At 53.7% G+C, this 27091-nt stretch overlaps 1 protein-coding gene across 2 annotated transcripts in view; it reads right to left on the reverse strand.

Moving 5' to 3' along the window:
• CEP192 (centrosomal protein 192) overlaps positions 1-27091 on the reverse strand; it is a 2224848-nt gene that overhangs the window by 472616 nt on the left and 1725141 nt on the right. For both annotated transcript variants that reach the window (XM_078687485.1, XM_078687486.1), the window contains exon 39: positions 16367-16541. In XM_078687485.1, the coding sequence (XP_078543611.1) occupies positions 16367-16541 (175 nt within the window). The remainder of the gene's footprint in view (positions 1-16366; positions 16542-27091) is intronic.

Raw genomic sequence — 27091 nt, forward strand, 5'->3', positions numbered from 1 at the left:
AACGGTTAACAACCAGGGACTTAAAAAGAGAAGGTTGTCAAGAAGTCTTAGAAAGGCGGAGATGGTAGAAAGATAACCTTTGTGAGTGCCCAGAGCAGAGCCCTGCTGGGCCAAGGAAAGAAGGAACAGAAGGACCTCGGAAAGAGGGACATAAAGGGGATCCACAGCTTTAGCTGCGCACCATGCCACAAACTTGTTCCACCTGCAGGTGTAAACCGTTTTAGTGGAGGGACGCCTGGCTGCCAGAATGACATCACAGACTTCAGGGGCAAGATCGAAAGCAATCAACTGTCGCCGTTCGGGTGGAGGACCGACCCTTGCTGCTGCGACAGAAGATCCTCCCAAAGAGGCAGTCGGATCGGGGGAATCAATCGTCATGCAGAGTAACTTGAGATACCAGTATCTTCGTGCCCAATCAAAAGATTGACTTGGGCCCGGTTGCGCCGAATCTTCTTCAGCACTCTGGGCAGAAGTGGTGTAGGCGGAAAGGCGTACAACAGACCGCAACTCCACTCGCGACTAAAAGCTTCGTTGAGCGAGTGCCGCCTTGGAAATTCCAACGTGCAGAATTGATGACATTGAGTGTTCTCTTAGGTGGCGAATAGATCTAACCAAGGCTCTTCCCACTGCAGAAAGAGACCATGCGCCACGTCAGAGTTCAGACGCCATTCGTGATCCATCATGCACTGCGGCTGAGTTCGTCCGCCCTGGCGTTCAGAGAACCTGCCAGATGTTGAACCACCAAGGTAATGCCTTGATGTTCCAGCCAAGTCCAGAGGCGCAGAGCCTCCTGACATAGGGTCAAGGACCCCACCCCGCCCTGTTTGTTGCAATACCACATGGCGCTACACTTCCCCGGACAGAGGGAAGGAATGCCTCCAGTGCAAGTCGGATCGCCCTAAGCTCCAATAGATTGATGTGAAGCCGGGACTCCGCCGAAGACCAGATGCCTCTGATCTCCGCTCTCCCATGTGGCCTTCCCAAGCCCAGAAGAAAGACGCATCCCTCACCACTGTGTGACCCGGTTGGGGAAGGGAGAGGGATCTGCCATTGACCAAATCACGATTCTTGAGCCACCACTGCAATTGTCGCTCAGTGTCCTCCGAGATCTGGACGTGATCTGACAGGTTGCCCTGATGCTGTGCCCACTGGAACTTCAGGTCCCACTGCAGAGCCCGCATATGCCATGTGGCATGTTGCACAAGCAAGATGCAGGAGGCCATCAGGCCCAGGAGCCGGAGGGTCATCTTGACTGAAACCTGGGATAGAGGCTGAAAGATGGGAATCATAGCCTGAATATCCCGGACTCGATGCTCGGGAGGATAAACCCGAAACTGCGTCGAATCCAGAACCGCTCCGATAAAGGTGAGTTTCTGAGAGGGACTCAGGTGCGACTTCGGCACATTGATGGAAAACCCCAGCAAGTGCAGGAGGTCAGTCGTAGTCTGAGGGTGGGTGACGACTGCCTGAAGCGAGCCTGTAGGAGAGTGGGGTCTACAATCCTATGGTCACCCCAGATTTTTGTTTTTTGCTTCACTGGTTTACGACTTTCCCTGGCTGTGGGCCTGCTAATCAGACCCACAGCCTAGCTTTTCTCTCTCTAAATTGACAACAATGTACTTAGGTGCATTTACCAATTGGTACTGGGCCACCTTATCAGTCCCTGTACCCAGGGCATAGGTGTACCCAGGGCCTACCAGGGGCTGAAGCATGTATTATGTCACCCCTGCTGGCCATCGAAAACTAACACAACTGGCTGCACGACAGCTGGGGCAAGGTGGTGTAATCACCCTTTGCTATAGATATAGTATACCTATATCTAACCCTAAAATGGACACATATATTCCTATCAGTCACTCCTATGGAAGGCCTTATCAATCCTGAAGGCAGAGTGCTTGGAATTATGTGAGATGGTGCTCTGGCATGAGCTGAGCCCGTTTGCAGCTTGCGGAACCAAGTCCTAATAGCTGTTCCATGATAACGCTATACCATATACTCTTAAGCGCATTATCTACCTCGCGGTTAAATGCTAACTCTGGTATAACATTATCAAAACATGTCGAGTAAGGTGTCATACGATTTGGAATACTACCCCCTCGCCAATTCTGGCGACGGGGGTAGCATTCCACCCTTCTAGAGGGGCACGACATGTATGTAACTGTGAACCCCGGTTAAAGTTAACTCGAGCCTCAGCATCACAAAATGGATGCTGCCACCACAGACACAAGTCTGACCTCCTGCTGCTTGGAGTCCTTCCAGCGAGGATGGCCTGGACAAAGGGTTTCCTGCCTTGGGAGGTGCTAGCACCACCCCAGACAGGATTTTGTGTATTGGGGAGGATAGGCCTGAAAGGAATGAGACATGCCTGGGGCACACAAGGTGCCCTGTGCATACACCGGTTCAAACCAGTTGCTGGGGCATCCCTGCCCCAGCTCTGGCGGGAAACCGGACAAAGGATAGGGGGTGTAGCCACCCCCCTTCCTGGTCCCACCCTTGGGAGGGACCTAGTCAGTAGTGCAGCCCCCTTTAGGAGAATAAAGGTAGGAGCTGGTCCCATTCCAAATTAGATTATCCTGAACTATTCAACAAGAAGAAACTCTGGCCTTCGACGTTCTGCTCCACAGAAGACTGAAGAATCTAACTTGTGGACAAGGAGTGTCCACCCTGCAACTGCAATTCCAAAAAAACCAATGTTCCTAAGGCAAACTATTTATGTTGATGCTTCACAGTTGAAGGATTGTCACAAATGTGAACATAAATTTCGATTCATCAAGAGAGAAATACAAATAGTAAATCATTTGTTTTTTTATTCCAACATTTTTCTTTTAAATCATAAATCCAACCATATTCGGCAACAAAATGGTACAATGTTTCTTCATTTGTTCAAACTATAAACAGTACCAAAAGACACTTTTGTAATAGATATGGACAGTATTTACATATCTTCCATATATATACAGTAATTTTGTACAAACTATATGCAAGATTCCTAATCAATCAATGTTGATATTATTTACAAAGAAGTGTCGTTGCGTCGACGTTTCGGTCTCAAGCACTATGGTATAACGAGACCATCATCAGGACATAGGTTGCACCATGGACCTATAGTGAAGTAATATAGATGCAATCACAACTATGTATATACAAACTCTTGAGAATAAAGTCTAGACCGTCTGCCCACACCAAAACAGTAGGTGAACTAATAAATAAATAAGAAGTGTCAACAAATGTGTCCAAGGACTAAAATATCCTATTTACAGTAATTACAGAGTGGCCATGTCCCAAAACGACATGCACCCACCACCAAAATATCAAAGTGATAATCATATATAATCAAAAAAATACTCACTGAAAACCAATGGAAAATACTCTTGTTCTGTTGAGAATGTGACAGATATATAAGAGTATATAAATATATCTATTGACTAAGATAAATGACTATACAAAACAGAAACCAACAATCACTCTAACATTTATGCAGATAGCAAGGAGAAGTCGTACCTTTAGAAGAAGTGACTTGACCAAATCACATCGAGGGCATATTAAATTAACTCCGTCGTATCTGTATCAAAAACAGAATCACGAAGGAAAGTAAGATGTAAATAAGTCCAAGAACGTACAGAGACATACTCTCATTCGATAAACAGGGACCAAATGAAACTTAGATGAAACTCACCGCAGTGCGAGTAAAGCGGCACACTGAATCAATCGTAGGTCGGTAAAACGCGAACAGAGTCTAGCAACTGCAGGCACCATCAAGCGTCCAGCGGCTTCACTTTGTCGTCTTCCCTCGAGGATCCAGACTTCAGAGCCCGACGAGACCCGGATTCCCAGACCTCTCCGACCTCAACTCACATCTGCAGCAAAGCTGAGACCCGTGGGTGCGACGAGACACGTGGGACCGGCCATCTTGAACGAACCTGCACTTCGCTTCCAGCACGACTCCCGAGGTAAACTCGACTAGGTGCTTTGGGGACTGAGAAGCCCCAACCCCGAGCAGCCCCTGCACCGAAGATCAGCCCTTCAGCATCCACGAGATCTGCGCGGGGCCCTTCTGCTTGTTTGCTGGTCGACGCGTTGTCTGGTCACTTGCCGGCTGGCTAGTGGCCTCCTAGACGACGAACCTGTGAATCTTCACTGCTTGTCTGGTTGCTCCAGATTGGCCCTTGCTCCCTTCCAAAAGAGGGGCACCCCTGACTCTCCTAGTCCGCACCAGACGCTTTCTCCACTCACTGCGTGGGTTGCCTTTGCCAAGGCCTGTTGCCTCCAATCCCGGATCCAACACCGCCGACAGCGAGAGCCTGCGTGGGACAGCTCGTGCCTCCATACCGGTCGTCGAAGACACCTCCTGGTCCACGTGGCTGCAGAGTCAAGCGTCCACTCTTCACCTGATGAACAAGTTACTTACCTTCGGTAACGATATATCTGTAAGAAACAGTAGTTAGTATTAGATTCCTTACCTTAGAATATCCCCAGGCGTCAGTCTGGATCCGGAAACTTTTGCGTAGCAGTACCCCTGCGCTTCGGTAGGCGTCGTCTGCAGGCGTCCCCTGCGGCTCTGCGTCGTCGGCGTCGTGCGCCGTGATGACGTCGCTGGAGTATATAGACGCCGCCTCCGCGCGCTGACGTCAGTTCTTTGCACACAGCTTTTCCGCGCCAGAACACGCAGAGCCATGTGAGAACCAACACTGGTGCCATTTGAAAACTAGGGCCCTGAAAGGGATGTCCTTAACCCTAGGTATCAGTTCGCAGAACGGGGAGGATGGGTGGGGCGGTAAGAATTCTAATACTAACTACTGTTTCTTACAGATATATCGTTACCGAAGGTAAGTAACTTGTTCATCTGAAAGAAACAGGTTAGTATTAGATTCCTTACCTTAGAATAGATACCCCAGCAATACCAACCCCGGTGGTGGGTCTGCGAACCAATACAACCTACACCAGAAAGTCCTGGAGGACCGAACGGCCAAAGAAGCCATCCCTCCGGACTTGACTGTCCAGGTAGTAGTGCCTCGCAAAGGTGTGCAGCGAGGCCCACGTGGCCGCCTGGCAAATGTCCTGCAAAGGGACTCCCCGGCCCAGGGCAGTAGTAGCCGCCGTGGCCCGAGTGGAATGGGCCCTCAGCCCAACAGGAGGCTCCTTCCGAGCCAAAGAGTAGCATGCTTTGATGCACAGGACGACCCACCGAGAGATGGTCCGTTTCTGTACCGCCCTTCCCTTCTTCTCACCCACGTAGCCAACAAACAGTTGGTCATCCACCCGGAACTGGCGTGTGCGATCCATATAGAATGAAAGCGCACGTTTTGGGTCCAGACGATGGAGCCGCTCTTCATCCTTTGAAGGATGCGGAGGCGGGAAGAAGGAGGGCAAGGTGATGGACTGCCCAATGTGAAAAGCAGAGACTACCTTGGGCAGGAAAGAAGGTCTAGTCCGAAGAACCACCTTATCAGGATGAACAGACAAGAAAGGAGGTTGAATAGAAAGAGCCTGGAGCTCACTCACTCTCCTGGCAGAGGTGATGGCTACCAGGAAGGCCGTCTTTAAGGTGAGAAGACGGAGAGGACAGGAATGAAGGGGCTCAAAGGGAGCGCACATCAGGAAAGTCAAAACCAGGTTCAAGTCCCACTGAGGCATCACGAACGGAGTTGGAGGATACATGTGCGTGATGCCCTTCAAGAATCTTAACACAATAGGGGACTTGAACAAAGATGGCTGATCAGGTAGCCTCAAAAAGGCGGAAAGGGCAGAAAGATAGCCCTTGATAGTGCCCAGAGCAGAGCCCTGCTGGGCAAGGGAAAGGAGGAAGAGGAGAACCTCAGACAGAGGGGCAGAAAGGGGATCCACAGCCTTTGCTGTGCACCATGCCACAAATCTGTTCCACCGGCAGGCGTATACCGACTTTGTGGAGGGACGCCTGGCTGCCAGAATGACATCACAGACTTCAGGAGGCAAGTCAAATGGCCTCAACTGTCGCCGCTCAATCTCCACGCATGGAGGTGGAGACTGGACAGGTTCGGGTGGAGGACCGTCCCCTGCTGCTGCGACAGAAGGTCCTCCTGAAGGGGCAGGCGGATCGAGGGACCGACTGTCATGCTGAGTAGCTCGGGATACCAGTACCTTCGAGCCCAGTCCGGAGCCACAAGGATAACTTGGGCCCGGTCGCGCCTGATCTTCTTCAGCACTCTGGGCAGAAGTGGTATAGGCGGAAAGGCGTACAACAGACCGCAACTCCACTCGCGCCGAAAGGCGTCGCCGAGCGAGTGCCGTCTTGGAAACTCCAACGCGCAGAACTGATGACATTGCGCGTTCTCTTCTGTGGCGAATAGATCTAACCAAGGCTCTCCCCATTGCTGAAAGAGGCCTCTCGCCACATCCGAGTTCAGACGCCATTCGTGATCCACCGAGCACCGACGGCTGAGTTCGTCCGCCCTGGCGTTCAGAGAACCTGCCAGGTGTTGAACCGTCAGAGTCACGCCCTGACGTTCCAGCCATTGCCAGAGGCGCAGAGCCTCCTGGCAAAGGGTCCACGACCCCACACCGCCCTGTTTGTTGCAGTACCACATGGCGGTGGTGTTGTCCGTGAACACCTGCACTACACTCCCGTTGACAAAGGGGAGGAATGCCTTCAGTGCTAGGCGAATCGCCCGCAGCTCCAACATGTTGATATGGAGCCGGGACTCCGCCGGAGACCAGAGGCCTCTGATCTCCGCCTCTCCCAAGTGGCCACCCCAGCCTTGGAGGGACGCGTCCGTCACAACCACGTGCTCCGGTTGGGGAAGGGAGAGGGATCTGCCCCTGACCCAATCGCGGTCCGTAAGCCACCACTGCAACTGTCTCGCAGTGCCCTCCGAGATCAGGACATGGTCGGATAGGTTGCCCTGATGCTGGGCCCACTGAAACTTCAGGTCCCACTGCAGAGCCCGCATCCGCCATCTGGCGTGATGCACCAGAAGGATGCAGGAGGCCATCAGCCCCAGAAGCCGCAGCGTCAACCTGACCGAAACCCGGGATAACGGCTGAAAGATGGGAATCAGAGCCTGAATATCCCGGACCCGCCGTTCCGGAGGATAAACCCGAAACTGCGCCGAGTCGAGAACCGCTCCGATGAAAAGGAGCTTTTGAGAGGGACACAGGTGTGATTTCGGCACATTGATGGAAAACCCCAGCTCGTGCAGGAGGTCTGCCGTCATCTGAAGGTGGTGGACGACTGTCTGGGGCGAGCCCGCCTTCAACAGCCAGTCGTCGAGGTAGGGGAAGACCGAAACCCCTAACCGGCGCAGATGAGCTGCGACCACCGCCATCACTTTCGTGAACACCCGTGGGGCGCTGGTAAGGCCGAATGGGAGCACGATAAACTGAAAGTGCTCGCGGCCTACCGTGAACCGCAGGTAACGCCGGTGGGCCGGCAGGACGGGGATGTGAAAATACGCATCCTGCAAGTCCAACGCTACCATCCAGTCTTGTGGGTCTAGAGCAGCCAAGACCTGAGCCAAAGTCAACATCTTGAACTTCTCCTTCCGGAGGAAGCCGTTGACGTTCCGTAGATCCAAGATAGGACGCAGGCCTCCCTTGTCCTTCTTGGGTACCAGAAAGTAGTGGGAGTAGCAACCACACCCTACTTCTGGCCCAGGAACGCGCTCGATGGCCCCCTTGGCCAAGAGGGCCGTAACTTCCTCCTGCAGAAGTGTCAAGTGGTCCCCCGACACACGGTGGTTCTGCGGTGGCATGGCTGGAGGAGTGGACTCGAAGGGGAGGGCATAGCCCCTTCGGACAAGCTGCAGCACCCACCTGTCCGATGTTATCGCGCGCCAGCGGGAGTGGTGATGGCGAACCCTGCCACCCACTGGCGTCACGTGAGCCCGAAAGCTCGGACTAGGAAGGCTTGGATGCAGCAGCGGAGGGAGGCGTGGACTGACCACGCCGCTGGCCTCTACCGCCACCACGGCGGAAACCACGGCCGCCACCGCGCTGGGGAGCGTTCTGCGTCGCGTGGCTGGCAGCACGTGTGGGACCTCCCCTCCCTTGGCCACGAAAGGGCCGAAACGAACCCGTCTGCTGGCGCTGGGTCGAAAGACCCAAGGACTTGGCCGTGACCCTGGAGTCCTTGAAGCGCTCCAGCGCGTGGTCCGCTTTGTCACCAAACAGGCGACTGCCATCAAATGGCATGTCCATGAGTGAATTTTGGACGTCTGGCGAGAAGTTGGCAGATCTCAGCCAAGCATGGCGACGAATCGCCACCGTTGTGGACATCGCCCGTCCCAGCGAGTCGGTCGTGTCGAGACCACAACGGATCGAGTACCGCGCCGCATCCCGGCCTTCAACTAAGGCCCGGGTGAGCTTGTCCCGCACCTCCTGGGGACATTGCGGCAGACACTCCTCGACCGTATCCCACAGGGAGTGGGTGTAGCGGCCCAAGAGGCACGCGGTATTACAAGACCGCAGCCCAGCGCTCAAAGAGGAAAAGACCTTTTTACCAAATTGGTCATACCGCTTTGATTCCCTATCGGGCGGAGCCGACGGAAATGCGGACTGCGAAGTGGAGGCCTGGATCACCAGACTCTCCGGGGAGGGATGGGTGGACAAAAAGGCAGGGTCGTCCGAGCATGGACGGTGACGCCTTGCGACATTCCGGTCAACCGGCGCACCAGAAGCGGGCCTGGACCAGGTGCCCAAAAGGACATCCGACAGGGCCTCATTAAACGGCAGCAGAGGCTCCTGGGGGCATGACTGCGGTTTAAACACTTCGGTCAGAATGTTCGGTTTGACCTTCGCGACGGGGAGCACAAGGTGCAAGGCCTTGGCAGCCCTCATCAGGACCACCGAATAGGCAGCACCTGCCTCAGACGCCACAGGGGACGGAGAGACAAACCCAGGGTTGGGCGACTCGTCCAGGCCACTGGCATCACCCAGATCACCTACCCAGTCCACATCATACTGGCAGGCACGGGATAGAGGGTCCTCAGACCCCTCCCAACCCTCTCCATACTCATCTTCATCATACCCATATTCTGGGTCGACGATATAGACATCGGGGTCAACGGGCCCCATCGGCGTCGGATCCGGCGTCGGCCGACGCCGGTCCGACTCCGCGTCCGGAGTCGGGGAGGAAAGGGGGGTGGCGCCGCGCGGCGCCGGTGACCCGACGCCGACCGGAGCCGACGGCGGAGTCGCTGCACCACGCGGGGGCGGTACCACGGGTTGGCCCACAGGAACCGACGCCGGAGAGGCCGGAAGACCAGCCGGCGACGAACCAGAGGGAACCAGCGGCGCCGGGGCCGGAGCCACCGGCGGCGCCGGGGCAGGAGCACCCGAACCGCTCGGGCCCCCAGACGGGACCGACGGGCCCGCAGGCGCCGAAGGCCCCGCCGGAGGAGACCTCGCCCTCATAGCAATGAGGAAGGCCTCGATCTCCTCACGCGACGCGCCTTCCCCAGGGACCGACGGGTATGGGGTAGACGGCGTCGGCGACCCACGCGGGGCTGGGGCCACCCGAGCCCCCGGCCGCATCACGCGGGCGTCGGGGGGAGTCGGGGGTGCGATGGCGACGCCCCGACTTCTTGTGCTTACCTGACGAGCCGGAGGAATGGTGGCGACTCCCGGAGCGCCCATGGCGGCTCCGCGAACGTTCCCTCGACCGCTCCCTCGACCTCCGACCGGACCGGGACCGCTCTCGACGCGGGGCCGACACCCGGAGCTCGAGAAGCTTGCGGGACCGCTCCCGCCTAGCTTTTCCAGTCAAGGCCCGACAGTCGACGCAGGACTCCACGTCGTGGTCCGCGCCCAGACACCGGAGGCAGAGTCGATGGTGGTCGGTGACCGACATCATGCGGTCGCACTCGTCGCAGCTCTTAAACCCAGGCATCCTACCGGCACCGTAGAAAGAATTAGGTTTACAAACACTTGGTCAAAAGACCGGAGTACTGCTCTTCGGATCTGCGCTAACTGGCGCGGAAAAAAGAAGAACTGACGTCAGCGCGCGGAGGCGGCGTCTATATACTCCAGCGACGTCATCACGGCGCACGACGCCGACGACGCGGAGCCGCAGGGGACGCCTGCAGACGACGCCTACCGACGCGCAGGGGTACTGCTACGCAAAAGTTTCCGGATCCAGACTGACGCCTGGGGATATTCTAAGGTAAGGAATCTAATACTAACCTGTTTCTTTCAGATCGCGTCGTCGACATCTGGTTCCTTCCTGGTTCCACTCCAGTCACTGGCTAGTGACTGTGAACACTGTCCCCTCTGCTTTCAGGTCTCCTTCTTCAACAATCCACCCTTGGATTGCACCGGACATCTTCCTCCTGGTCGCCTGCAGCATCTTTTCTTTCAGGCTCCATAGACTTCAACGCGAGAACCCGACGCACTTTGACACCTATGCACCCGCGGCCCGTGGTTGAGGTAACACGAGCATTTCGGTGCTCAAGGGTAGTTTAACTGTCCTAGTGTCGAGTTCCACAGTCGTTTTAGTCCTACCTAGTCAGGATTGTCTGTACTCACCTTTTCTTTGAACTGTACTGTCCATAGACGTTGTTACGCATTTCGCGTGAGAGTTCACACTCTGCACTCGCGTTCCGTGGGCCTCCTATTACTTACCTGAAGTTAGTATAGCGGGGTCCCATCGATCCTACAGCCTCTGGACAGCATTATTCCGATTATCGACTTTCACATTCCACTTACTTAGTATATGGTTTGTCGTGCCCCTAGGGCACCATTGTAATTTTGTGCTACTTGTAGTATTTTTCGTAAGAGACTGTCATGTGTTTAGCCCTCTGACCTCATAAAGAGTTCAGAGGTGTTGTTATTAATAAATATACTGTTTATTTTCATAACAACCTGTGTGGTGTCCTTTCACTTGGTATTCAAGGGGTTATATTGTGGTAAAACAGCTGGCTTCACATGCCAAAAGAGTTTAGCCTAAGACTGCTTTGTCCATGCTACCATTAGGATAGCTGGTCTATAAGGTTGACTTACAACCAATCACCATAAGGGTTGTTTGGACTAATACAAGGTGATCACTAGAACTAGTGAGCATCATATATCAGGCCAACTTCTCACAAGGTGATAGACTGCCCGATGTGGAAGGCCGTGACAACCTTGGGCAGGAAAGATGGCTTGGTACGCAACACCACTTTGTCCGGATGGACAGAAAGGAAAGGTGGAGTACAAGAAAGGGCCTGGAGCTCACTCACTCTCCTGGCAGAGGTGATGGCAACCAGGAAAGCAGTCTTCAAAGTAAGAAGGTGAAGAGGACAGTTGTGAAGTGGCTCAAAGGGAGCGCACATCAGAAACGTAAGAACCAGGTTCAAGTCCCACTGAGGCATCACAAACGGAACAGGAGGAAATGTGTGAGTGATGCCCTTTAGAAATCTATTTACAATAGAGGACTTGAACAAAGAAGGTTGATCAGGCAGCCTTAGAAAGGCTGAAAGGGCAGAAAGGTAGCCCTTGATAGTGCCCAGAGCAGAGCCCTGCTGGGCAAGAGAAAGAAGGAAGAGAAGAACCTCAGAAAGAGGGGCAGCAAGAGGATCCACAGCCTTTGCTGTGCACCATGCCACAAATCTGTTCCACCTGCAGGCGTATACCGACTTTGTGGAGGGACGCCTGGCTGCCAGAATGACGTTACAGACTTCAGGAGGCAAGTCAAATGGCCTCAACTGTCGCCGCTCAATCTCCAAGCATGGAGGTGGAGACTGGACAGGTTCGGGTGGAGGACCGCCCCCTGCTGCTGCGACAGAAGGTCCTCCTGAAGAGGCAGACGAACCGGGGGATCGACTGACATACTGAGTAGCTCTGGATACCAGTACCTTCGAGCCCAGTCCAGAGCCACAAGGATGGCTTGGGCCCGGTCGCGCTTGATCTTCTTCAGCACTCTGGGCAGAAGTGGTATAGGCGGAAAGGCGTACAGTAGACCGCAACTCCACTCGCGACGAAAAGCCTCTCCGAGCGAGTGCCGCCTTGGAAATTCCAACGCGCAGAACTGATGACATTGCGCGTTCTCTTCGGTGGCGAATAGATCTAACCAAGGCTCTACCCATTGCTCAAAGAGGCCTTGCGCCAAGTCCGAGTTCAGGCGCCATTCGTGATCCATCATGCACCGACGGCTGAGCTTGTCCGCCCTGGCGTTCAGAAAACCTGCCAGGTGTTGAGCCACCAGGGTCACGCCCTGGCGTTCCAGCCATTGCCAGAGGCGCAGAGCCTCCTGGCAAAGGGTCCATGACCCCACCCCGCCCTGTTTGTTGCAGTACCACATGGCGGTGGTGTTGTCCGTGAACACCTGCACTACACTCCCCCGGACAGAGGGGAGGAATGCCTTCAGTGCTAGACGAATCGCCCGTAACTCCAACAGGTTGATGTGGAGTCGGGTCTCCGCCGGAGACCAGAGGCCTCTGATCTCCGCCTCTCCCATGTGGCCTCCCCAGCCCTGGAGGGACGCGTCCGTCACAACTACATGCTCCGGTTGGGGAAGGGAGAGGGATCTGCCACTGACCCAATCGCGGTCCGTGAGCCACCACTGCAGCTGTCTCGCAGTGCCCTCCGAGATCAGGACGTGGTCGGATAGGTTGCCCTGATGCTGGGCCCACTGAAACTTCAGGTCCCACTGCAGAGCCCGCATCCGCCACCTGGCGTGATGCACCAGCAGGATGCAGGAGGCCATCAGCCCCAGAAGCCGCAGCGTCAACCTGACCAAGACCCGGGATAACGGCTGAAAGATGGGAATCAGAGCCTGAATATCCCGGACCCGCTGTTCGGGTGGATAAACCCGAAACCGCGCCGAGTCGAGAACCGCTCCGATGAAAAGGAGCTTCTGAGAGGGGCACAGGTGTGACTTCGGCACATTGATGGAGAACCCCAGCCGGTGCAGGAGGTCTGCCGTAGTCTGGAGGTGGCTGACGACTGTCTGGGGCGAGCCCGCCTTCGTCGAGGTAGGGGAAGACTGAAACCCCTAGCCTGCGCAGGTGAGCTGCGACCACCGCCATCACCTTTGTGAACACCCGTGGGGCGCTGGTAAGGCCGAAGGGGAGCACGGTATACTGAAAGTGCTCGTGGCCAACCGTGAACCGCAGGTAACGCCGGTGGGCCGGCAGGACGGGGATGTGGAAATAAGCGTCCTGCAAGTCCAACGCTACCATCCAGTCTCCTGGGTCCAGGGCAGCTAGGACCTGAAGCCAGTGTCAGCATCTTGAACTTCTCCTTCCGGAGGAAGCCGTTGACGTTCCTTAGGTCCAAGATAGGGCGTAGGCCCCCTTTGCCCTTCTTGGGTACCAGAAAGTAGTGGGAGTAGCAACCACACCCTACTTCGGGCACAAGAACGCGCTCGATGGCCCCCTTGGCCAAGAGGGCCGTAACTTCCTCCTGCAGAAGTCGCAAATGATCCCCCGATACACGGTGGTTCTGCGGTGGCATGGTTGGAGGAGTCGCCTCAAAGGGGAGGGAGTAGCCCCTTCGGACGATCTGCAGCACCCACCTGTCCGAAGTGAAGGTGCGCCAGTGGAGGTGGTGATGGCGAACCTCATTAAAGGGCAGCAGAGGCTCGGCCGCGCTTGACTGCGGTGTAAGGACCTCAGTGAGGAGATTAGTCCTCACGGCCGCGACGGGGAGCTCAAGGCCCAAGGCCTTGGCAGCCCTCATAAACACCACACTGTAGGTTGCCCCCTCCTCCGAAGCCACGGTAGGAGGGGAGACAAAACCAGTGTCTGGAGAGGTGTCCAGGCCACTGGCTTCCCCAAGGTCTCCTGCCTAGTCCTCATGAGACTGACACTCTCTGGTCAGAGGGTCCTCAGACCCCTCCCAATCCTCTTCATCACCCATCTCCTTAAACTCAGGGTTCTCAACTAATGGGGCCTGCTCATAGAAGTGAAACTCCCCAAACGACGTCTGGAGCGGCGCCCATCGGGGCCGTCCCGACGTCGGAACAGGAATGAAGGGGGCATCGGGGGCATCGCGGACGGCGCCGCAGGCGACACCTGATGGTCCGACGCCGGGGAGGTCGTAAGGTCCACCGGCCACGATCCAGACCCCGAAGAAGGTCAAGCGGCGTTCTGCGGTGCCGGGCCCGAAGGCGCCGGCGGCCCGGGACAACTGGACCCCGCGGCGCCGGGCCCGAAGGCGCCGGCGGCGTCGGGAGAGTGGGAACCTGCGGCGCCGGGCCCGAAGGCGTCGGCGGCGACGGGGCCGAAGCACCTGACGGCGTCGGGGTCGAAACCCCCGACCCGCTAGGGGCCCCAGACGGGTCCGCTGGGCCCGAAGGCGCCGCGGAGCCCGTCGGAGGAGAGAGTTTCCTCATGGCCATGAGGAAGCACTCGATCTCCTCCTGCGTCGCGTTTAGCCCAGGGACCGGAGGGTGTGGAGCTGTACGCGGCGCCCGCGACTCCGACGGAGCCACGTGGGTGGTGTCACCCAAACCCCCGGCCGCATCGCGTGAGCGTCGGGGGGAGTCCGCAGAGCGATGACGCCTCTTGGACTTCTTGTGCTTCTTACCTGACGACGACTTCGACCCGGAGGAGTGCGGCCTACTCTCGGAGCTGTGGTGGCTCCGAGCCCGAAACCTGTCCCGCGACCTCCCGTGGGATCGAGACCTCTCGCGGCGCGGGACCGACTGCCGGAGTTCGAGTCGCCTGCGGGACCGCTCCCGCCTGGCTTTCGAAGAGAGGGCCCGGCAGTCGGAGCAGGCCTTGTCGTCGTGGTCGACGCTTAGACACGTTCGACACAGGTGGTGAGGGTCCGTGACCGACATCGTGCGGTCGCAATCCTCGCAGTGTTTAAAGCCAGGCATCCCTACGGCACCGATCGGAGTCGAGAAGAGTTCGAAAAATGATCAAAAGATCCAAAAAGTTAGTCAAAAATTGACTATGGTTACTGCTTTTTCCAGATCTGCGCTTGCTGGCGCGGAAAATAGAATAACTGACCTCAGCACGCGGAGGCGGCGTTTAAGTACTCCGACGACGTCATCACGGCGCCCACGACGGACGCGGAGCCGCAGACGACGCCTACCGACGCGCAAGGGTACTGCTACGCAAAAATCCCAGATCCAGTCTGACGCCTGGGGATATTCTAAGGTAAGGAATCTAATACTAACGTGTCTCTTTCAGATACTTCAGACACCGGCGATGGGGGTTGGTAACCGACATCAGTTGGTCGCACTTAGAACAGGGTTTAAACCCGGGCATCCCTACCGGCACCGTCGGAGTCGAAGACTCGAGTAGAGAAATGATCAAAAAGATCAAAAAGTTTAGTCAAAAAAGACTAAGGGGTAGAGCTTCTCCGGATCTGCGCTAGCTGGCGCGCAAAAAAGAAGAACTGACGTCAGCGCGTGAGGGTGGCGTCTAAGTACTCTGACGATGTCATTCCGGTGCTAACGACACAGACGAAATAGCCGCGGACGACGCCTGCCGGCACACAGGGGTATTGCTACGCAAAAAATTTCCGGATCCAGTCTGACGCCTGGGGATATTCTAAGGTAAGGAATCTATCACTAACGTGTCTCTTTCAGATACATAAAGACTATACAAATATTGAGGCTGTAAGTAACCCCAGGCAGAGCTGGCGTAGTGCCTCAAAGCGGAGTTACAGAGTTGGAAAAAACTCAGTGGAACTCTGCTCCGCTTGCGCAAGACGTATAACGTAAGGCAACGAGGAAGGAGGGCAGTCATGGTGAGGAGGAGGCAGCCACAGCAGGTAAGTGCCTTTTAAAAAAAATTATAATTAGGGACGGTGGATGGGCTGGTTAACTCTGCTCCACCACGGAGTAGGAGTTTTGCCTAAACTATTCCTTGGCATGGAGCGCTGAGTAGGCAAAACTTTGTGAAATCCACTGGCGGAGTGGAGTTACCTGCCTGGGCAAGGTTTTGTTCTGAACATCACATGTTAAATGCTCTCTTTACTTACTTAAAAGCGCTACTCATTGCTCAAAATACTGTTTTGGATGAATATTGAATGTGAGTGTAAGAATGTATTAAACTGTGAGTTTCTAAACACATCAATCTCCTACAGCAACCCTAGAGTCCTTGTCTCTGCATATTTACAGAGTTAGTGCCTTTAACTACAAGACTTTTGGTGGTTTCGGTCACCACTGCTATAAAACAGTAAACACACGATAACCCTACGTAGTTAATGACTCCAGGACACTAACAAACGGCCTCTAAACAATGCTAATGGAATAAAACGGTTTCCATATCTTAAAGCATCCAACAACATGGACAATAAGGGAATTGTTAGAACAATATATCAATGAACATTTTGTCTGTGAAAAGAAGCTTGACTGTTAATAATACTTTGTAATAAGGCTCCGCATCTCAAAGAAAACAAGAAATATTCCCCAGCAATAACTGATATAAATACAGTTAAGTAAACAGAAGACATGTGTTACCTGAAGTGCTTCCGGAAAGAGTTTTAGGGAACATTATAGTTTGGTCTTTGGCCTCAACGCAAGTGGACGTCAACTTTGAAAATGGTTTTGCCATATGAACAACTGGTGTCTTGGGTTGTGAAGAAGGCACAGCTCTGGCCAGTGCAGTGGATTCTCTAATTTGCACTTTTATAAGCTTATTTAACGACCAAAGGAAAAGAAGAACATGTTTAATAAGTTTCTGTGGAGATTTACAAAGGTTTTGACATTAATGACATTTATTTACAAGCCTGAAATTCTGCCTTCTTGGTCGGAACTAGAACAATCTACTAATGTTTTATTGTACTTTGGACTATGGAAATGCCAATTAAAAGATTTAGCTTTAGATGGCAAATTGAAATGTGGAGGCTATCTAAGGAGCTATAAGATAATCATGTTATTTACCTTTAGCAATGCTCCTTCTGCTGGATACATTATCTAACTTCAAATACCTCACCTTTAGAATATTCCCAAAACAGTCCAAGTTGTCAGACTGGCCAAAAATGTTCAACAGCAACTGCTCCAGCATACCAAGAGGTGGCGCTACCCGACTCAGCAGGATGATCTTGCACTGCTCCAGATGCGATCGTGCAGAGCCACGTATGGGCATCACCCCTTTGAAACAATGTCAGTTTTGTCTTGCATTTTCTTTTAGACACAGATCAAACATAGCAAATTGGAGGGGACAGTGTGTGGAACCTAATGTGGGACATTATGAAAAACAATGCAGGAGTCCACGCCAAAGTAGTGTTATTTGGGGGGTTGCAGCTTTGACACCTGGCTTATCCCTGTGACCCCTAGTGTTGCCTGGAAGACTGGCCAAGGAAGTTCTAAGGGCAGAGACATAGTGTGGTTACCTCCGTCCACGTCCTGTTCCGCCGCGGCTTGTGCAGTTTGTTGCGGAGGGCTAAGGGACCGGACGTACTTGTTGAGAACTTCTGGGTTGGCAGCAGCTGATGTGTGCGCGGGTCGCCCGACTCACTCCTATTTAAACAGCATGCCGGAGCGGACACGAGAACACCAGCGGTAGGTGTCCCACCTATCACCTTACTCCACAGACATTTTGCTGATATTCTGCTGTTTTTTAATATCACTTTATTCTGTTCCGACACTCGTGTGTATTTTCAAACTTTCATTTTGCTCGTTTGGATAGCATCTGAATCTGCACTTTTTTACTCTTTTAAAATAAACTTACCCATCTTTATTGACTGCTAGGGCAGAGACAGTGTGGTAACCTCCGTCCCCGCCCCGTTCTGACGCGGCTTGTGCCGTTTGTTGTGGAGGGCTAAGGGACCGGACGCACAAGTTACTACTTGTGTAATGATATATCTGTAAAAGACATTAGTTAGTGATAGATTCCTTACCTTAGAATATCCCCAGGCGTCAGACTGGATCCGGAAAATTTTGCGTAGCAATAACCCTGACCGCCGGCAGGCGTCGTCCGCGGCTCCGCGTCCGTCGTCGGCATCGATGGCGCCGGAGTACTTAGACGCCGCCCTGGCGCGCTGACGTCAGTTCTGATACACAGCTTTTCCGCGCCAGATACACAGAGCCATGATAGAACCTGTAGGAGAGTGGGGTCTGCAATCCTATGGTCACCCCAGATTTTTGCTTTTTGCTTCACTGGTTTACGACTTTCCCTGGCTGTGGACCTGCTAATCAGACCCACAGCCTAGCTGTTCTCTCTCTAAATTGACATCCATGTACTTTAGGTGCATTTACCAATTGGTACTGGGCCACCTTATCAGTCCCGGTACAGTGTACCTTAGGTACCCAGGGCATAGGTGTACCCAGGGCCTGAAGCATGTATTATGCCAACCCTGGCTGGCCATCTAAACAGACACAACTGGCTGGTAAGACAGCTGGGGCAAGGTGGTGTAATCACCCTTTGCTGTAGATATAGTTACCTATATCTAACCCTAAAATGGACACATATATTCCTATCAGTCACTCCTATGGCAGGCCTTATCAATCCTGAAGGGAGAGTGTTTGGAATTATGTGAGGTGGTGCTCTAGCATGAGCTGAGCCTGTCTGCAGCTTGCGGAACCAAGTCCTCATAGCTGTTCCATGATAACACTATACCATATACTCTTAAGTGAATTATAATCCTCGCGGTTGAATGCTAACTCTGGCAAAACATTATCAAAACATGTTGAGTAAGGCGTCATACGAATTGGAATACTACCCCCTCGCCAATCCAGGCGACGGGGGTAGCATTCCACCCTTCTAGAGGGACACGACATGTATGTAACTGTGAACCCCGGTTAAAGTTAACTCGAGCCTCAGCATCACAAAATGGATGCTGCCACCACAGACACAAGTCTGACCTCCTGCTGCTGGGAGTCCTTCCAGCGAGGGAGGCCTGGACAAAGGGTTTCCTGACTTGGGAGGTGCAAGCACCACCCCAGACAGGATTTTGTGTATTGAGGTAGGGAGGCCTGAAAGGAATGAGACATGCCTGGGGCACCCAAGGTGCCCTGTGCATACACCGGTTCAAACCAGTTGCTGGGGCACTCCAGCCCCAGTTCTGGCGCGAAACCGGACAAAGGATAGGGGGTGTAACCACCCCCCGTCCTGGTCCCACCCAGGGGAGGGACCTAGTCACCAGTACAGCCCCCTTTAGGAGAATAAAGGTAGGAGCTGGTCCCGTTCCAAATTAGATTTATCCGGACAACTTTACAAGAAGAAACTCTGGACTTCGACGTTCTGCTCCACAGAAGACTTAAGAATCTCCCTTGTGGGCAAGGAGTGTCCACCCTGCAACTGCAGGCACCATCAAGCGTCCTAGCGGTTCACTTTGTCGTCCTTCCAGCCGGATCCAGACTTCAGAGCCCGACGAGACCCGGACCCCCAGACCTCTCTGACCTCTACCCACATCTGCAGCACAGCTGAGACCCGTGGGTGCGACGAGACCAGTGGGACCGGCCATCTTGAAGAGACTGCACTTCGCTTCAAGCACGACTTCTGAGGCCTCCTTGAGAAAGTGCTTTGGGGATTGAGACGCCCCAGCCCCGAGCAGCTCCTGCACCAAAGACCAGCCCTCCAGCATCCACGAGATCTGCGGGGGGCCCTTTTGCTTGATTGCTGCTGGACGCGTTGTCTGGTCACTTGCCGGCTGGCTAGTGACCTCCTAGACGACGATCCCAGAAATCTACACTGCTGGTCTGGTTGCTCCAGACTGGCCCTTGGTCCCTTCCAAAAGAGGAGCACCCTGGACCCTCCCGGTCCACTCCAGACGCCGTTTCCACTCACCGCTTGGGTTGCCTTTGCCAAGGCCTGTTGACTCCAAATCCGGATCCGACACCGCCGACAGCGAGAGCCTGCGTGGGACAGCTCGTGCCTCCATCCTGGTCGTAGAAGACACCTCCTGGTCCACGTGCCTGCAAAGAAAAGCGTCCACTCTTCACCTGATCGCGACGACCGCATCTGGTTCCCTCCTGGTTCCACACCGGTCACTGGCTAGTGACTTTGAACACTGTCCCCTCTGCTTTCAGGTCCTCTTCTTCCTCGATCCACCCGTGGATCGCACCGGACATCTTCCTCCTGGTCGCCTGCAGCACCTTTCTTCAAGGCTCCATAGACTTCGAGGCGGAAACCCGACACACTTTGACACCTATACACCCGCAGCCCGTGGGTGAGGTAACAAGAGCATTTTGGTGCTCAAGGCTAGATTAACTCTCCTAGTCCAGATGTCCTGTTGTTTTAGTCCTAGATAGTAAAGACTGTCCGTACTCACCTTTTTCGTAAACAGTACTGTCCATTGACTTTGTTCCGCATCTCGTGTGTGAGTTCACACTCTGCACACGGGTCCCGTGGGCCTCCTATTACTTACCTAAGGTTAGGATAGTGTAGCCCCAGCGATCCTACAGCCTCTGGACAGCTCCATTCCTTCTATCGATTTCCTTATACCATTTACTTAGTATATGGTTTGCCGTGCCCCTAGGGCACCATTGTAATTTTGTGCAACTTATCGTATTTTTCGTAAGAGATTGTCATGTGCTTAGCCCTCTGATCTCAAAGAGTTCAGAGGTGTTTGTTATTAATAAATATACTTTTTATTTTTATAACAACCTGTGTGGTGTCCTTTCATCAGGTATACAAGGGGTTATATGTGGTAAAACAGCTAGCTTCACATGCCAAAAGAGTTTAGCCTAAGACTGCTTTGTCCATGCTACCATTAGGATAGCTGGTCTATAAGGTTGACTTACAACCAATCACCATAAGGGTTGTTTGGACAGATACAAGGTGATAACTAGAACTAGTGAGCATCATATATCAGGCCAACTTCTCACATTGGTGTGCAGCGGTTGGTGTGAGAAGTTGGCCTGATATATAGTGCTCACTATTCTAGTGATCACTTTGTATCATACCAAACAACCCTTATTGATGATTGGTTGTAAGTCAACCTTTCAGACCAGCTATCCTAGTAGCATGGACACGAGCAGTCTTCAGGCTAAACTCTAGAGGGCGTGTTAAGCCAGCTGTTTTACCATCACATATACCCCTTGAACACCAAGTGAAAGGACACCACACAAGTTGTTATAAAAATATAGGATATTTATTAATAACAGTTCTACCCCGAACTCTTTATGAGTCAGGGAGCTAAGCACAATACAAAACTTTTACGAAAATACTTTAAGTTGCACAATTTACACAAATGCCCGAGGGGCACGAAAAACCATATACACAAAAAGTGGAATGCGAACTACTAGCAGGTAAGTAACAAGATCCAGAGGCTTCAGGATCGCTAGGACTACACTACTGAACCTTAAGATTACGAGCAGGAGGTCTAGGGAACCCGGGTGCAGAGTGGGAACTCTTACGCGGGATGCGGGACAAAGTCTATGGATGCTAGTAATTCTAAAGTCACTGTTTCCGGACGAATCCGACTAGGTAGACTAAAAACGAAAAAGGATCTGGACACTAGGATAGTGAACCTGTGCTGGAGCACCGAAATGCTCGTGTTACCTAGCCCAGGGGCTGCGGCTGCATAGGGTTCAAATGACGTCGGGAATCCTCGTTGTAGTCTATGGAGCCTGAAAGAAGATGTTGCTGGCAGGTGACCAGTGAAGATGTTCGGTGTGATCCAAGACTGGATCAGTGAAGAAGGCGACCTGAAAGCAGAGGGGACTCAGTTCTCAATCACTAGCCAGTGATTGTGTGGGCACCAGGATGGCACCGGATGAAGTCACCGCGATCAGGTGAGTGGGTGACGCTGGACTCTGCCGCCACACGGGCCAGGAGGCGTTGTCGGCGTCCAGGCTGGAAGTGCGAGCTGTCCCACGATGGTGTCTGCTGTCGGCGATCCTGGATCCAGGGTTGGAGCAACAAGCCTTGGCAAAGGCAAGCCCACACGATTGAGTCAAAATGGCGTCTGGAGTGGACCAGGAGGGTCCCGGGCACTTCTTGTTGAACAAGGAGCAAGGGCCAGTCTAGAGGACCTAGACCAGCGGTGAAAACGTCGTGGTACGTCGTCAGGAGGGCCACTAGCCGACGGGCAAGTGACCGGACAACGTGGCAAACAGCAAGGCAGCAGAAGGGCCCCACGCAGATCTCGTGGATGCTGGGCGGCTGGACTTCGGTGCTGGAGCTGCTCAGGGTCGGGGCTTCTCAAACCCCAGCGCACCCACTCGAGGATCCCTCGGCGGTCGTGCTGGTTAAGCATCGTGCAGGTCTTGAAGATAGCCGGTCCCTCGGGTCTCGTCGCACCCACTAATCTCAGCTGGGCTGATGATGCAGGTAGAGGTCAGAGATGGCAGGGAATCCGGGTCTCGTTGAGCTGGGCAGTCTTGATCCGGAGGATGGACGTGCAGCAAACCGCAAGCGCTTAGATGGTGCCTGCTGGTGCAGGGTGGCTACTCCTTAGCCACAAGGGAGAGTCTTCAGAGAATGACAAGAGTTCCTTTCGTGTAAAGTAGTTCAAGTTTCAAGATTATCCAATTTGGGAAGGGTGCCCGCTCCTACCTTTATTCTGAGAAAAAGGGCTGGCACGCGACTAGGTCCTGTCCATGGGTGGGACCGGGTGGGGGGGGGGGTGGTTACACCCCTCTCCTTTGTCCGGTTTCTCCCCAGCTCAGGGGCTGGTGTGCCCCTGGAACTGGTTTGAGCCGGCATATGCACAGTGAGCACCGGGGTGTCACTTGCAGTCACCTTCCTCTCAGCCCTGCCTACCTGGGATACACAAAATCCTGTCTGGGATGGTGCTGGCACCCCTCCTGACAGGAAACCCTTTGTCCAGGCCTCCCTCGCTGGAAGGACTCCCAGCAGCAGGAGGTCAGACTCGTGTCTCAGTGGCAGCATCCAATTTGTGATGCTGAGGCTTGAGTTAACTTTAACCGGGGTTCACAGTTACATACATGTCGTGTCCCTCTAGAAGGGTGGAATGCTAACCCCGTCGCCAGAATTGGCGAGGGGTTAGTATTCCAATTCGTATGACACCTTACTCGACATGTTTTGATAATGCTATGCCAAAGTTAGCATTTGACCGCGAGGTTCATAATGCACTTAAGAGTATATGGTATAGCGTTATCATGGAACAGCTATGAGGACTTGGTTCCGCAAGCTGCAAACGGGCTCAGCTCATGCCAGAGCACCATCTCACATAATTCCAAGCACTCTGCCTTCAGGATTGATAAGGCCTGCCATAGGAGTGACTGATAGGAATATATGGGTCCATTTTAGGGTTAGATATAGGAATACTATATCTAAAGCAAAGGGTGATTACACCACCTTGCCCCAGCTGTCGTGCAGCCAGTCGTGTCAGATTTGGGTGGCCAGCCAGGGGTGGCATAATACATGCTGCAGCCCCTGGTAGGCCCTGGGTACACCAATGCCCTGGATACCTAAGGTATGCTGTACAGGGACTGATAAGGTGGCCCAGTACCAATTGGTAAATGCACCTAAGGTACATGCTTGTCAATTTAGAGAGAGAACAGCGAGGCTGTGGGTCTGATTAGCAGGCCCACAGCCAGGTAAAGTCGTAAACCAGTGAAGCAAAAAGCAAAAATCGGGGGTGGCCATGGGATTGTAGACCCCACTCTCCTACACTGAACAGTACAGGTTGCTGTTCAGGGACACCCAGAAAACTCAGGCTCAGGATTGGACTGACTTTGTTGATTGTGCCACTAAGGCTTTGGAAGGCTGGTTACTGGGAAGTAAAGTTACTGATTACACAGGATTGTATAATCTAATTATGAGAGAGCAAATCTTAAATAATTGTCAGAACCAGTTGTTGCATCAGCACCTGATTGACTCAGATCTGACCTCTCCCCAAGAATTGGGAAAGAAGGCAGACAGATGGGTCAGAACCAGGGTCAAGCAGCAGAACCAGAACCAGGGTGGTGGCCAAAAGAAATCAGACCAGAAGGGTAATAATGAGAATAAGCAAAATGACCAGAAGTCTTCAACAGGGCCCCAACAATCTAAGGAGGGTGGGTCCCAAAATTCCCAAAAGAAGAAGAATGAAGGTCCAAAGAAACCATGGTGCCAATACTGTAAAAGTAAGACTCACTGGTTTAGTGAGTGCACCAAGAAAGGCCAAACTCCTACCACTACTGTCCCTAAGACACCTGCACCCCCTAGTACAGTTAGTAGTGGTAGTGTATCCCCCAAGGCTATAGTGAGGTTAACCCTGGGAACTGAGGTAGGTTCTGACTTTGTCAGAACACCTACTCAGGCTGTTCTTGTTTGTACTGGGGACATGGATATGGCCCCTACTATAAGTCCTAGTACTCTGGGCAAATACAGGCAAACGCCTTTAATCAATGGTAAAATGGCTCAGGCCTACAGGGACACATGTGCCAGTGTCACTATGGTGACACCTACATTTGTGGACCCTGAGCAGATCATGCTAGGTTCAGACTACCTAGTGACCAATGCTAGCAACGTCACTACCAATCACAGTATGGCAGTTGTTAACTTCCCCTGGGGAGGGGTAACTGGCCTCAAAAGGGTTGTAGTTAGTTCAGACCTCCCAGTAGATTGTCTCTTGGGCAATGATTTGGAATCCTCACTGTGGTCAGATGTGGAGTACAGGACTCATTTGGAATCCTCACTGTGGTCAGATGTGGAGTACAGGACTCATGTAGAAATGTTAGGTCTCTCCTCAAATGTCCTTGCTGTGACCAGGTCACAGGCCAAGAAATGCCCTGCTGAACAGGTGCTGGATCCTGGAAGAATGGACCAGACACTACCCAAGAGGAAGAGCAGTAGGGTTAAGGCAGAGTGTTGGACTTGGCCCTTCGGGCAGGTTCACCCCTAAAACTTTTTGCTTTAAATGGTGAATTGGTGATGGTGATTTTTGGTTTCTGCGCACTTTCACTGTGTCCCAGTGGAAAGTGCGTGCGCACTGAGTGCGTGGAGTGAGGTTGGCCTGCCCTTCCATAGGAATGCATGGGGAATGTCTGTGTCCCTGGTAGTTCCTGATGCGTGAGGTGTACATGCTCAAATTTGGTATGTGCGAACTCGTGAGAGTGAATGCTTCGCAATGATGTATGTGGCATGATTGTGTCTTGTGTACAAATGCCACTTCTAGGAGTTGGCATATTAGGGTAAAATATGCCTGGCGTGTGATTGGCTGGAGCTGGCTGGTGAGCCTGGCTCCAGGAAGGCTGGATGGGTCTGCCCGGTGGTGAGTGGGAGATTAGCATGCTGATGGCTGGGGAGGAGTGTACCTGTGTCCTGAATGAGGCTGGGTTTTCCCCAGACAATGCTGGCTCCGCCCCCTGTGGTGCGACTGATGACCCTAGCCCTGCCAGTGAATGAAAAGGGTGATTGAGCACATCAAGAGTGCTCACCAACCAGCTGCGACTGGTTTCTCCCCTCACCCTGTGCTAGAACAAAGGAATGTGGTGTATAAAAATGGGGCTGTGTCCCCACAGAAGTTGTTCTCTTCCAGGATCCTGCCTGAGGGGGGCTGCTGCTGCTGCTGGGCCAGAGGACCGCCACTTGGACTGTCTCCCTGCCTGGAGACCCAGTGAGCTGGCTCTGGGCCTGCCTTGCCCCCCTGCCTTGCTGAAGGACTTTCTCTGGACTTGTGCTGTCCTCTAGCGCTGGGAAGTGCTGGAATTGCCTCCTAGCGCTTGGAGGCGCATTGTTTCCCACTTATGGCGCTTGGGAGCGCTGTATTCACCTGTATAGCGCTTGAGAGCGCTGTACTTTCCTTCTAAGCGCCTGGGAGCGCTTTCATGTCCTTTTAGCGCTGGGAGCGCTGTAATTATGCCCCCGAGCGCTTGTGAGCGCTTTATTTGCTGTTAGCGCCTGGGGGCGCTTCATTTTCTGAGGCCGGTGCCCACCCGGCATTGTCCGCCGCCAAGGGAGTGCCATCTCGCAGATTTGCGTTTATAGTTTAACTCGAGGGAGCCCACACCTCGGTTAATTCATCCTCCGCCTGCCAGCCTGAGACGGGCCGCCACGATGCCCGCGACGACCTGGAAGTGGTTGGGCGGCCAGCCAATCGCTGCGCGGCCCAGGGAGAAGGACCGGAAGTCCCGCCCCACCGCAGCCGCGAGACGAAGGAAGCTGCCTGCCGCCCGGTTCCCCCCGGGGGCTCCCGAGTGTAGGGAGAGCCCCGGAAGTTCTGCTGATCTCCAGGGAGGCCGGGAGCCCACCCCGCCTCCCAGGACACCCCCGCCGGAGGAGAAGACTCGAGGAAGGCACCGCAGCTCCGGAGAGCCCCGAAGAGCAGGAGCTCTCCCCCCGCAGACAGCCAGTGAGTGACTAGCAGGAGAGGGGGGCGTCGGGGCACATTGCCGGTGCCCGCTCCTCCCCTCCTGTACGAGGCCCTGAGTAGTTGTGAGCCGTGAGGCTCAAGGCCGCATTTGTGCAGAGCCCCGAGAGGCTCAAGGGGCATTTGCGGCATCTCGAGTCCCCTAGAGGGGGGGGGACTCCCTACAAAGGCGCCGCGACGTAAAGAGTTGTGCCTGAGCAAGGCACCAGTGCAATTGCCCCCCCCCAGAGCGGCCCCACTTGGCAGCGGGCCGCTCCCACGTTGTCCAGCAGGCATTTCCTGGGGGCATTTATTGATTGAGACGCGAAGGCTCCCCGGGGGCACCGTTGTTTCAGGTGTTGTGTTAGAGCCTAGAAGGCTCTTGCTGCCATTATCTTTCTGAGTCCACAGAGAAGCGGGACTCCAACGACCGGCACTATTTGTTTTAAGAGCCCAGAGAGGCTCTAGGGGGCATGTCCTTGTGGCCAGAGCCTGCGAGGCTCCTCCGTGTTGGCCACATCCTCCTTACAGCTGCCCAGCACTTCGTGGGCAGCTGCCACGTTTAGGACCCTGACTTTGGGACACAGGGCGTCCTAGCCCTAGAGAGGCCAGTTGGCCAAGGGACAGTCACAGGTGGTGACTAATGTGAGTTCTGGCGCATTTATGATTTATGTGCCAATGTGATTACTGCGCAATTGTTATTGCTACACCTCTGAATGTTTTTAGGCATCATGTGTTATGTGCTTACACCCCTACGGGTATTGTGATACTTAGGTGGTTGTTTTTCTCCTAGTGCAGGTGGTGCTAGTGAGGTCCTGGTTACCAGTAGTTACTGGTTGTGTGCTTTACGTTCTATTTTGTGCTACAGTGATTTATGTTTTATATTCTAAGTGCTATTTCTAAAAGTGTTACTTCTAAAAGTGCTGATTCCGGACAGTGGTCCAGGTGGCCCTGTCTTGTACATATACCCTGTAAATTCTGCCCGTGCCTCTGGCACATT

Source organism: Lissotriton helveticus, chromosome 4_1 (assembly GCF_964261635.1).
Source record: "Lissotriton helveticus chromosome 4_1, aLisHel1.1, whole genome shotgun sequence".
In the NCBI taxonomy this organism is placed as follows: Eukaryota; Metazoa; Chordata; class Amphibia; order Caudata; family Salamandridae; genus Lissotriton; species Lissotriton helveticus.